Source organism: Haliaeetus albicilla, chromosome 4 (assembly GCF_947461875.1).
Source record: "Haliaeetus albicilla chromosome 4, bHalAlb1.1, whole genome shotgun sequence".
Lineage (NCBI taxonomy): Eukaryota > Metazoa > Chordata > Aves > Accipitriformes > Accipitridae > Haliaeetus > Haliaeetus albicilla.
In genome coordinates this window covers 1807675-1820174 of record NC_091486.1, presented here as the reverse complement: position 1 = coordinate 1820174, position 12500 = coordinate 1807675, and the positions used below count along the sequence as shown (strand labels likewise).

General features: G+C 40.9%; 1 protein-coding gene across 6 annotated transcripts in view; it reads left to right on the top strand.

Moving 5' to 3' along the window:
• Window positions 1-12500, top strand: part of GALNT13 (polypeptide N-acetylgalactosaminyltransferase 13) — a 154372-nt gene that overhangs the window by 97854 nt on the left and 44018 nt on the right. For all 6 annotated transcript variants that reach the window (XR_011324246.1, XR_011324244.1, XR_011324243.1 and 3 more), the window contains exon 9: window positions 7135-7315. Coding sequence is in view for 2 of the 6 variants with exons in the window: in XM_069780621.1 (XP_069636722.1) it covers window positions 7135-7315 (181 nt within the window). In the remaining 4 variants the exon portion in view is untranslated. The remainder of the gene's footprint in view (window positions 1-7134; window positions 7316-12500) is intronic.

The following is a 12500-nucleotide window of genomic DNA, read 5'->3' as shown; positions in this document are numbered from 1 at the left end:
AGCTGCGTGGGAAACCTGTTGGGATTCGTGGCGTGAGTCAGCCAGCTCCTGGTCGGGATGATTTGGCGTTTGCGGTCATGTGTAGTGCAGGTTGAGCTGATACCTCTGCCTTTGGTACAATTTCTGTGGTTCTGCTTCCTGGGCACTTCTATAATTTATATAACACATATATATAATAGTACTTGGAGGGTTTGTTTTTCTCCCCCCCTTCCCTAAATAATCATTCCTTGAGTCCTGTTTCAAATTGGACTTAAATTCTATTCAGTGCTTATATGAGTAAGCCAGCAATGGGCTTAGTTTGTGTAAATTTTGTGAGAATACTGTCATGAGATCTTCATTTCAGCTTTAAATTAAAAATCTCAGTCCAAAATATGTGGAAAGACGAAGACCAATGATAGCCGTGCTCTCCGCAGAAAGCCCCAGTGATAGAAGCAGGGAAGCAGCTCTGCCATTATTCTTCTTTTACTCGTTAAGACCGAGGTGGGGGGAGTGGGAGAGGAAGCACATGAATTTTGGGGCATCGTATTAGAGAACATTATTTTATGTCTTCAGAAGATTTTCCCACTTAAACTTCAAGAAACATTACCAGCGTGCATCAGCCTAATAAGAGGGCATGGTGTCAAGAATAGAAATAAAATCATGTGCTTCTAGCACTGGCAGATTACCATGGAAATGCCAGGCAGCCACACGATGCGATTTCTTGGTATTTAGAGCCTTCGCCTGTAAAGAAAACCAACCAAATAGTCAAGTACATCAAGTACAACTGGATCAATAAAAGGCCTCTGCATTGAAAAACCTATCTGATGTAAAACACCTGCAGAAAATGGGTAGCAAAGAGTGGCAAGGGGCTGGGCATGTTCCTCCAGCAGCCGCTTTACAAACCTGCAATTACCCAGCAGGTTTCCGGAATATCTCATTGCAGTCAGGAAAACACCGGGACTAAATCTTGGTTTGGAAAATTACTATGATAGGAGTCAGCCATGAGGACATTTCTACAGCTCTTATTACATTGGATGTTTTTATCATCAAATGAAAGGGGGTTCATTTGGGTGTTGGTTCGGTATTCAGAAAACAAACCCCCAAATCCCCATCTTGATAATCCCTGCATCCTCAAAAAAATGTTATAAATGCCTTTGCCTCCCCTGGCTAATGTCTGCGACCGTCTCATCTGTAACCAGCGGCAGCAGTGGCACTATCCCCAACGTAATGATTAAAAGGATTTGCGGTATTTTTGCTCTCAAAAAGAGGCAGACAGGCATTTCTCGGCTGGACGCGGTGCCTCGGGGAGGGCTCAGGAGCAGCATCCGCAGCGGGGTCCTGCATCTCCCTGCTGCCTGGCCGGGCAGCGCCGGAGCCGAGTGCCAGATCCCGGACTAACGACACGTAATCAAAGTAGGTCTGTCCTGTCGGGGCAGCCGCTCCGTTCCTGGAAAACACCGCATGTGAGCGTGGTGATGTACAATTTCCTTATTGCTGGGTAAATCGATATTTCCTCTTTTCGCTGTGCTGCTGCTCATTGCTGAACGGTCTTTAATGATGCCTTTTGGAGGATGCTTTTTAATAATGGTAATTGGGGAAAAAAACCCAAAACAACAAAATCCTGGCAGGAGTCTCTTACAGCTGTAGGAGTCACTTTAGTAAATGAAAACCTCATTTATTCTTCAAAACTTACTCTATTTTTATTTATAGAATTCCTGAAACATTTTTAATTTTCTATTAAATGCTGTAAGTGGTTTTTTCCCAGTCGGAGAATGCCCTGAAAACTTGATAGTCAGAAAGGAGCTCATATAGCTTTGGAAAGGGTATTAAAAATAATCTGCCCATCAGAAAAAAAAAAGATTATTCTTTAGAATAATCCAAGTAGGCCAAAGCAAGGCTAGAGAAAGCAAATGCGTACTCTAGTAGGAATAAGATGCTGTTTACTTTTGGTTTTCTGGCAGCTGTTGGAAGTGCAGAAGAGGGTATGCAGATGTTTCCACGTGTATTCCCTAAGCAGTGTGATATAGTTATATGTTGTTCTTGGTCTCTGAAATTTCCGTTTTGACTGTTGTAGGAATTCTTACACTAAATGAATACGGAGCAAGGATGTTTAATCCACTTGTAGCTTAGCGTGGTATCCGAGCTATAGAAATACTCGTCTTACAGCCTGTGTCAATGGCAGGCACATTGTGCAGACTCCGTGTTGTGCAGCAAAAGGGACTGTCTCGGCGTGAGGGAACAGGCACGGCCAAACCGCAGCCCCCTCGCTGTGTCCCATCACGGCCGCTGCTGCTGGACCCAGGAGTGACATCCTGAAGGTCGCTGCTCGCTTGATGTAAATGCTGGTGAGGCTGGATGCTATCGATGAAGCTTTTCCAGATATGCACAAAGGACTATTAATAGGAATTTTTCAGCCTGACTGTATGCGAGGTCTCAACTTCCAGCTGCAAAATTATAGGTGTAAGAGAGTATTTAAACACATTTAAGTAAACAGTTTTAGCAGAATCGCTCATTTGGATGACTGGAAGACCGGCGCTGTATAATTACAGGCATAACAGTGTGCAACTCCTGGCGAGGCTGAAAAGGTTGTGTGCATGCGAGATTATTTTCAGAAGTACACTGTGACATTGAAATTAATTTTGTGTGTTGGTGAGTGGAATTGGGGGTATATAAATCCCTAATCACCTGGCAAACAGATTGAAAATCTATCTCTGTGCTTTTCAATATTACTTACCTGTTTGAATATACGAACTAATTTTAGGAGCACAGTTTGCTCACAAATTGTACTCAAAATATGTTTGTGTGCTTACATTTAAAGCATACAGCATTTTTCCTTTTCTTTGGACTGCATTAATTTTTCTGTATGTCAGGATTCTTACATTTCTAAGGGAAAATATTCAAGATACACCAGTTCAGTTGATTTCATTATAGAGATCTTTGGTACTGGAGTTTTCAGGATTTTTTTTTCTTCCTAATTATTACTTAGGCATCACTGCGTAGCAGCAGAGAAGTTTAACTCATTTAACATAAGTGTGCCTACGTGTTAACTTACATTCCAACTGCAGTAATCTTTGGGGATTTTTTTTAAACACAACTTTGATCTATGCATATATGCATGAGATGTTTAATCTAATACCACCATCGTGCCCCCCGGTGCCTGGCTCACCCAGACCCCCACCCACACTGGGTGTAGGTGTCCATGGAGACCACCAGAGATGTGATTACAGCCTCCCACCCGGGGATGCCGGCTTCAGCAGCATCGCCGACCCAAAGCAATGGCAGCCTTGTTGTACCAAGGAACAGAAAGCACCAAGAAAATGGGGAAGCAAAGGATGGGATTTGCTGTTAGTGGGCTGGAGAGACTCACCTGTAAAGGACAAGCCGGCGTGTGTGGTGGGGTTTTTTTGGATATAGGTAGATGATAAGTACTCCTGCCACCCCAACATAAACAAACATCAGCAGAGCTACAGGAGTATTTTTTCTGTGGTTTTAAAATTTGGAGTAAAGCCTCGAAGTTGTTTTATTTGCATACAACTTGTTATTAGCCTTAAATATTCCTGATTGATGTGCGCTGAGATTTGCAGGAGCTGACTTTGACTCAGTGTTCAAAAATGATGGAAGTGAAAAAAAACCTGACAGTGGGCTGCACAGGGATCAGACAGAGTTTAATGCGCTCTTTTTATGCAATAATAGGAATGGTTTTAAAATGGCTGTGAAATCAAAGGTAGTTCTAAATAATTAATGCCTATGTTTAAAAAGGGATAAATTATGTGGGCAAATACAAGCTTTAGTTTTAATTCCATGGTGTGCATTGTCTTGCCACAAATTTTGAATTAATTAATATTTGTAAGCAAAAAGATAAATAGAAAATGGGTTAGTCTCGCATGGGTTTACAGAAGGTAAATTATAACACGCTGGATTGGACAGCTCATTTTCCAGACCAAGGAAATGCAGCAGATCTGCTGGATCTGTTCTTCACCGAAACATTTCAGTGAGAGGAGCTCTGGAAATTATCTCCTGAGTCAGGAGAAGATGGAGATTGATACGAACTGCTGGGTGGGAAAATGGGTAATGCTGAAGGACAAGATGTCAGGCTGGGGACAGGTCACTATTGGAGTTTCTTAACTGTAAAGTTGCAGCTGGATATTGGTTTTTTTCACTAAATAACTTCTCACAAAAGGTGGGGAATGAACTTGTGGAACATGCTGGGTTGGAAGATGCAGAGAGGGACTTGAAGCATGATTGAAGTACCATGGTTGGAAGAATATCTAATTTTGGGTAATTCATTCAGGTGGAAGGAGAAGGGTTAAACTTCAGAGGAAAGGGGAAGGAGGATACCTTCAACCTTAAAAATGATGATGTGACAATAACTGGTTTATGAATAATTCAGTGTGAAAATTAGAGTTAAAACTTTTTTTTTTAAATGAGATACATCAATCTTGTACCAGAATATTTGCAATCTGGCTGTCTTTAGTCCCTCGCTGCATTTAGTTGCTGTCAGGGCCCTTATTGCCTGTTCCGATGGGTGGGAGGTCAGTAAATTGGAATAATGCTGACCCAAGGGCTGCGGTTCCCACCTGCTCTCCCCCGCAGCAAACGCTGCCGGTGAGTGCTTAGCACAGGGATGCAGAGGTTTGCCAAGGGCAGGTTTTGGTGGGCAGAAAGTCTCAATGTGGCAATCTGGGGTGAGACACTGGCTCTCTTTGTTGTTCTTTTTCTGGGAAGAGAGAATAAAGATGACTAGAAGGACTGTAGGAAAGCAATAATTCATAAAATCGTTGCCATGTTCAGAAAAATCTAGGCGTGTTGGAGGAAAGATACAGTTCATTGAAAAGACCTGATTCCCAAGCTGTAGGATCCCTGGAAATTTTGCTGGCTTAAAAAATATAATGAATGTTAAAATGAAAAAGGCTGCAATAAAATTTAAATGGCAGTTTCTTTCAAAAATTCTTGGAGCATTACATGGAGCAGGCACCAGTGTCAGTAAAAAGCTGCTGGCAGGTATTGAAGACCTGAACTGAGGTGTTGTCTACAAAGAGCTCTTCAATAGCAAAGTAGCAGGGACAATTTTGGTATTCGCTGTAGTTGCAATGAAGAGTGATCAAATGTATTACCATAGTGTATCTTGTCTGTATTGTGAACAGATCTCTGGAATCCCACAATCCTTAACCATTATATGAACTTTTGCAAAGTAGTCATTTTACCATGGAATATTCAGGAAGGTTGATTTGTTTGGGTTTTTTAAATAATATTGAAAAAATAAAAATCCTTTTCTTCTGAACAGGGTGCAGGTTCATCCACATTCCTATGACAACTGTAATAGATGGCAGATTGTACCAAAGACAGCCAAAAATGTGCTGAAAAAAAATGTACAGGAACACACATTTTAAAAAATGGTAGCGTGGGAGGAATTTCCTGCCAGGGAGAGTAGTCGGAGGGGGAGAGCAGGAGCAACCTGGAGGCGGAATGGTGGTCCTTGGGCAGAGACACCGTGGGTTAAAGCACACCTCAAATTGGCTGTGCTCATTACTGTCCAGTCCAGTGGGTTCCTCCCAGGTTGCTTTGTAAGTATATCAGCAGCGTGCGTTTCAGTTCTAACGCACGCTCCCTTTCGGTGCAGTCGCGTGTTCCTTGGCATCCGTCAGCTTGAAGTTTCACCTGAACTGACTAGTTGTCACTGAGCTGCAAAACACAAGATGTTAAACACAAGACTATTTTGATGTTGTCGTTGCTTATCCCAACAGAGTACATCACTTAGCATACTAATGAAATTATGTAAAAGGATTTAGCCCTAATTAAATAAAATCTGCATTAAGTTACTATGGTAACTTACGTCTGTGTCGAGGAGCTCTAATTACAAGACTGTACCAGCATTCCTGTTTAAAACACCCAGTGGTTCTTAAACTCTGTGTTTTATTACCAGGAGATATTGTAAATTTTAGTCCTGCTGGCTGCTTAGGAGGAGACTAAAGCAAAGGGTGGGACAAGCCTAAATAAGGAACTGGGCAGTTGGTAATACCTTTGTTGACACCAAAAATGTCAGTGAACCTTAGTGAAGAGTGAATCCCAGGGAACTGATATTGTCTGGCAGAACAGCAAAGCTTTGTAACCCCATAAGCATCCGATGGAAATCTTTGTTTGCGCCTGTGTTCACCCGGCTGCCTATGTTATGCCTCCAGTTCTGCCAGCTTTTACCTTCAGCCTTCTTTAGTTTCTTCTCCAGTTCTTTTCAGAGCCTGGGAAGATGGGAGATTGCAGAGCAGTGGTTAATACACAAACTGATCTATATCATACCAAGAGTCCAGTGATCTGACAGAAAAATATGTTACTTCATTTAACAACAGGGTATTAAAGTCCAGGATTACTTGAATTTGTTTTTATGCTTGTACAGTCATATTGAAGTCACTGAGCTTACTCAGAGTATAGATTTTGGCTCAAGTAGTGGAAAGGGACAGTTTGCATCTAGAAGTTCATCAAATTCTCTTCTTTGTCTATATTTTTTTTTTTTGAGTTGATCATGGTACTCACCAGCGTATGAACCAGAGAACATACCTTTTGCATCTCTGTCTCACTGCTGTGGTTCTGTGATGTTCAGAGTACCTGTGCTTGCTGCTTTCTATTGCTGTCCATGATATTAACCAAGATCTGCTGTGCCTTTGCTTGGGATGGTCATGAACATGATTCTGCTTTGAAAAACACAAACACACACATATATATATATATATATATATAAAAAAATAAAAATATATATATATAAAAAAAAGTAAAAATTCTTCTCTGTTTCTTTAAATATTTTGAAACCCTGGAAAATCTAAATACACAGATAACATCCAGACCCTCCACTTAATCCATTATAGGATGACACCTTTCTAAGGTGGCGGTTTCTGTATGTTTATGCTGTGAGAACACAGAACCAGGTGAACCACTCACACGAGCTTTCACCTTGCAGTTAAAGTCTGCACGCTTTCCTTACTATCGAGAGTTGTGCCCCTGCTGTTTCCCTTAAACTCTTGCTTGAAATTCCCTGTTAAACTGTGAGCTGGGGAGATAAATCAGGAGATAGCTGATAACCTGTCTGTCAGAGTCCCTCCTGCTATAAACTCAGCACGTCTTGTATTTGTTTTAGCCAACGTTTTCTGCATATTTCAATTTCAGATCTGGCAGTGCGGCGGCTCCCTTGAGATTGTCACCTGCTCCCATGTTGGCCACGTTTTCCGAAAGGCAACACCTTATACCTTCCCAGGTGGCACGGGACACGTCATCAACAAGAACAACAGGAGACTGGCAGAGGTCTGGATGGATGAGTTTAAGGACTTTTTCTATATAATATCCCCAGGTAAGAAATTATTTTCTGATCATATTACTGTCTGTAAAGCTGTCCGAAAAAAGAAAAGTGTAAATGTAAGGCACGTACAGATAAGTGTAGACATGTATGCATCTATATGCACTGAAAGTTGAGACGTAACAGCAAAGTGCTTTCAAAATCCAAGGAAATGTCCTTTCCATGCATCAAAACCTTCTATATTCTGTTCCCAAGATAAAAATATTAGTTAAGGCTCCTCCTCTCCCAAAGATTGTAAGGGTTTTTTTCAGAACGTTATTCTCATAGTGTTAGTCTGTAAGCAAGTAGGAAAGCTCTTTGACCCATTTAGTCTAAGAAATGCAGAGTTTGGCCAGATTATCCTTATGATCCCTGAAGGTCCCTTCAGAAGGCGTCAACGGGAGGGACAGCAGAGGTGCTCCGGGTCACTGCATGGACAGCAGGAGCCCTTCGGAACACAGGACTCAGTGCCATGAAGTATCTTCACCATGTCCTTCTGTCTCTCACCACTGCTAAGTGTCAGTCCTCAGGAGAAACACTCTCTTTTAAACATACAGATTTCTCTTCTTTTTATTGATTTTCATTTATGTTTCAGTATAGTACACATAGCACATTCAAATTATGTACAGTGTAATCACATATATCACACATGATTATTTGAGGTAAAAACCATATTCCTCTTTGACCTTGCAACAGTTGTTAAGGGTTATATTGTGGGTAAATATTCTGATGAAATAACCCAACGTTGTTATATTAAAGCTGGGGATGTTTTTATCAGAAGGTAACTATGGCCTCCATATGAGTGAGCTTAGTGAAGTAGATACGTTAAAAAGGGAGTGGGACGTGGGGGTTTCGTTACTCTCCATGCAGCTCTCTGAGGTATCCCTCTGAGAAGGACGTGTCCTGTTCAGCTTGGCGCAGAGCTGCCTACCCACGGGGCTCCCTGGGCTGGCCAGAGCCATCGCTTTGGTTTGTACGGACAGTCAACGTGTGCACATGAAGTGTCATCGCATTTTAGTTTATCCTTTTTTTTTCCTCTTTATTTAAGCATCAGTTTACTTCATGCAACTAACTCTTAAATAGATCTTGGTCTTCAGAATAATATGACAACTACCCTCAAGTCTCTTACATGGCAGTTTTCATGTTCTTACTTTCATCATTTAAAATTTACCTGTTCATTTGAAAAATAAGGCTTGGAGACAATTAAATTTTTATCAAACTTAGAGTTTTAAGCAAAACTTTTTTTTTTTTACCTGAACAAACACAAGAATCAAAAGCGTTAACGAGTGGCTGTGATCAGGGAAAAAAGAGTATGTACCTTCAGCGCTGGCTCTCTGGTAAAAACTGGTTTGCACCTGTATTTCAAGTAGCCTTTTGGTCACAGCCAACTTCTTAAAGCAGGCATTTTGAGCCAAGCCTTTTCTTTCTATAAATCAGGACCAGTAGTTTTATTTCATTTGATTTGGCTGAAGTAAATGAAAAACAAGGTTAATATACTTTATAATGCTATTTTTCTTTTAAAGATTTGTATATAAAATGGAAAACTGTTCTGGGTGGGGATTTTTACTCTAAGCTGTTTTACTGATAGCTCAAAATTATATAGTTAATAAAAACTAAGTTGCTTCAGTTCAAAAGCCAGAATACACCATGTCTCATGTATGAAAGCCAGTTATTTTTCATAGTATTTACAAATTATTCCTTTAAATGTCTGTGGTGGAGTATAGCCATAGACTATGTGAGCTATTGTTACTGTTTTATTGTGTGCTCTGGGATAATCTTCCCATTCTTCCATCTTTAAACTTTCTTCCAATTTAAATTCTGTAGCAACAGAATCAGTTTAAATTTTTACAATCACCAAGAAGAAAACCCCGGACCATATTATTATCTGTATGAGTTTGCGTTTCATCTCCAGCACAATTTACTGTTATTATACCTCAGCTCATTCCAGCTGCAAGCCTGCTTGTTTCCACAAGTTGTTTTGGCGCTTTGATTTTTCCAGCGGTTCAGGACATCTCAGTCAATCATCAGGTGCCAACATGTAATCACAAGCTGTGAAGTCGGAAAACTCTTGGTTTCTGCATGGGTTATCGCACATGTCCTGTGGCTGTCACAGTATGTGCTCATAAAATATTCTGAGTCTCTCCTGGAAAACCCTTATCAAGCCAAAAAATTTAAAGCACCATAAAAAAAAGTCTATGCACACCTTAAGTGCCCTGTTAATGGTGTAAAAAAGACATTTATATATCTATACCTTATGTAGCCTAAATATAGATGTATATAAATGTGTATATAACCAAAAGATGCAAGCATGAAACAAATCTTAAAAATAAGTCAACAGACTGATGAAACCCCATCAGTCAGAGGTTTGGGTTGGCACCAGGTGTTTTTGGGAAATGTTCACATGGCTCTGCCTCCCGCTTGGAGGAAGGGCCATTGCAAAACAACCCCATTGACAGGGTCCTCTTAAATATGGAAATTGATTTTTGTGTGGATTGTGTCCCTTTATAATTGGTAATTATATCTACCCCATTAAAGCTGAAGGAATAGGGTGTGTGACAGAAAATTTGGCTGACTGTTTCTAACATAATTGGTTTCTGCTCTCTTGCAAGAGGAAGGGAAAAAAATGGAAAAAATAAATACAATGCTGACAAATGAATGTCTAATATGATGTAAAAGTGAACTTAAAACCCATGTAAGATGCAGTCAAGTTCAAACCATAAATACATCACATGGGATTAGCCATTCTTTAATTCAGTTCTCCCTTATTAAGTTTTTTTTTGTGCAGTCTCATAATACCAGTTCCCAATGCATTTTTGTTGAACTAAATGCATTTCTAATAATTTACCCTGAAAGCGTACATTTTCTGAAGAGCGTGAGGCATGCAAGTACTAACAATGTATATTCACCGCATAGTGTTATGTGGTGAATACATTGCACTCTGTGCTTTTATATTCTGCCTTGACAGCAAGTTTTTCTAGGCTGATGAGGAGTTAGTTGCTTTAAGGCATTTAGGTGAGCTCAAGCTCTAAAAATATCATACTAAGGGCTATTTAAAATACAATACATTTTAAATGAGGTATTAGTAAAATGCATTTGAAAGTGACTAGAATAGTGATATGCATGGTGGAATCACTTAAAAACTCCAGTTTCAAGAAGAGTGCCAGATGAAATTGCTGGTGTGTAGTTTTCTAAAATGTGTTAATATTTCAGTTAAAAAATGCTCCCAAATTCATCATGTTTTAATTTTCAAATTCCAAAATGCAACACTCCGAATCCTAGCTAAGAACTTTTTGGGTTTTCTCTCTCTTTCTCTCTTCCATTGCTTTTCATTTTGTTTTGGGATCTTCAAAGCAAGAGTCCTTTTGGTTACAGCAGGACTCCCTCTTAGGCCTTGATTTTTAAATTTTTTTTTTTTTTTTTTACCCTTTTTTCCACAGAATTTCTACTGAGATATTCTGAGTTGTGGGAGTGAGGAATTTAGTGCTGAGCAAAAGGTTAAGTTCAGATGTAGAAATTAAAATAAAAAGGCCATGGGGAAGTATATCTGATTTAAGCCTACCTTTGACCAGCTTCCATATTTTTCCAGCACATCTGTAAAACCTGGAGCAAGCCCCCTCACTATGGACTTTCCCTGCTCTGCTCCTTCATTGATTTGACATGTCAGTCATATCTGACTGACATGACTCCAATGCAACAGATTAATTTGGAACCGCCCAATTAAAAGAAAATGAAACTTACGGCAGTAAGAAATACCTATTTCCATCTATCGGAGTGCACACATTGCAGAATGCTGTGTAAATCGAGTGATGAAGTCATACCTCTGCAGATCTAAGTATTTTGAATCTGAGATTTAGTTTTGGAAGTGGATAACGAGAAGCACGTTGGATGACGTAAATCAGGACCTTAGTCTTTTCTGCTGCTGGTTCCAGCCTGGAGCTGTCTGTGTGGTGCTGCTGTCACAGGGCATTATTTGGTGTGACGTCTTCTGTCAAGGTGCTGGGTGGATGGATGGATGGATGCCGTCCAGGTTTGGAGGAGTGGTGAATACTGACGTGTCATCTTCTGAACTGGCCAGTATCCGGAGGTTCAGCTGGGTTGAAAATGCCCTATTTGAAGGTTTGGAAACATGCAGGTGCTTTTGATGGCAGAAGCCATTGTGAAGCTCTGTCTAGAAGAGGTCAGATGAGCACACGTTTTGAAGTTTCCTCATTAGCACTTGTACCTTTGACAGGAGTTACAGATTATTTCCTATTGTATTGGAGAGGAGCTTCTGAAATCACTTTGGATAGTCAGTTTTGCAGCTACCTTTACAATTTCCTAGGTTTCAGCAAGCAGCAGGGGAGGATTTTGTCAGCGACATTTTTTAAGTTGGATGTCCAATATTAGGCTTTCTAGCCTGCATTTCATCAGCTGGTTTCCGAGGTGAGAAGACATCCCTTCTCCCATGGAAGAGACCAGTTCTTGCCGTAGGCCATTTTAATTTAGGCTCCTAAGTACAGATATAAATGCAAGGCTATCTTTAACGAACCATTTTTCAGCAGTCTGACATCCAGTGGGATACCGTGCATTGCAGATACTGCTTTCCACAACGATTCCTTTGGGAAGGAAAAGCTGCTAGTGGAGGCATCGTTTTCCTTCTTCTGCCTGGGGACGAAATTCCTCTTTCAATTTCCCTATCAAAATTTCCCTGGCGTTGCCACAGGGCTGGAGTCCTTTAGCCCTTTCTTTTATACCAGTATGAGGCCAAGGTGGCTCTAAAAATGCAGTCTCCATCCAAAAAGGTGGGAAGATAAGGAGACAGAAATCAAAACCACCCTGCAGTATTTCAGCTCTAGGGGCAGGGCTGTACGGGGTGTGGGAGGGGACATTCCCTCTGCACCCCTAGGGTAGCCGGGTTTGAGCGTGCCTTTGGCTACTGGTGATAAAAACAAGACCACAGTTAGACGAAGCACAAGGGGATTACCTTGCCAGCACTTAAATACCTGTGAATTCTGCTATCTGGGGAGGAAGACAGCTCTGTTTTCAACTGATTTAAATGGCTCTGTACATACAGCACAGCCTTTGGATCATGCCGGGGCTTCCCTCGAAGATCCCTTGCGCAATCGCCGAGGAGACCCTCGTAGAGCTGTAAATTACGTCTCCCTTTCTCATCATGTTGGCAAGCTCTCCTGTCGTGGGTTCCCTCCCCAGTACCAGTGCT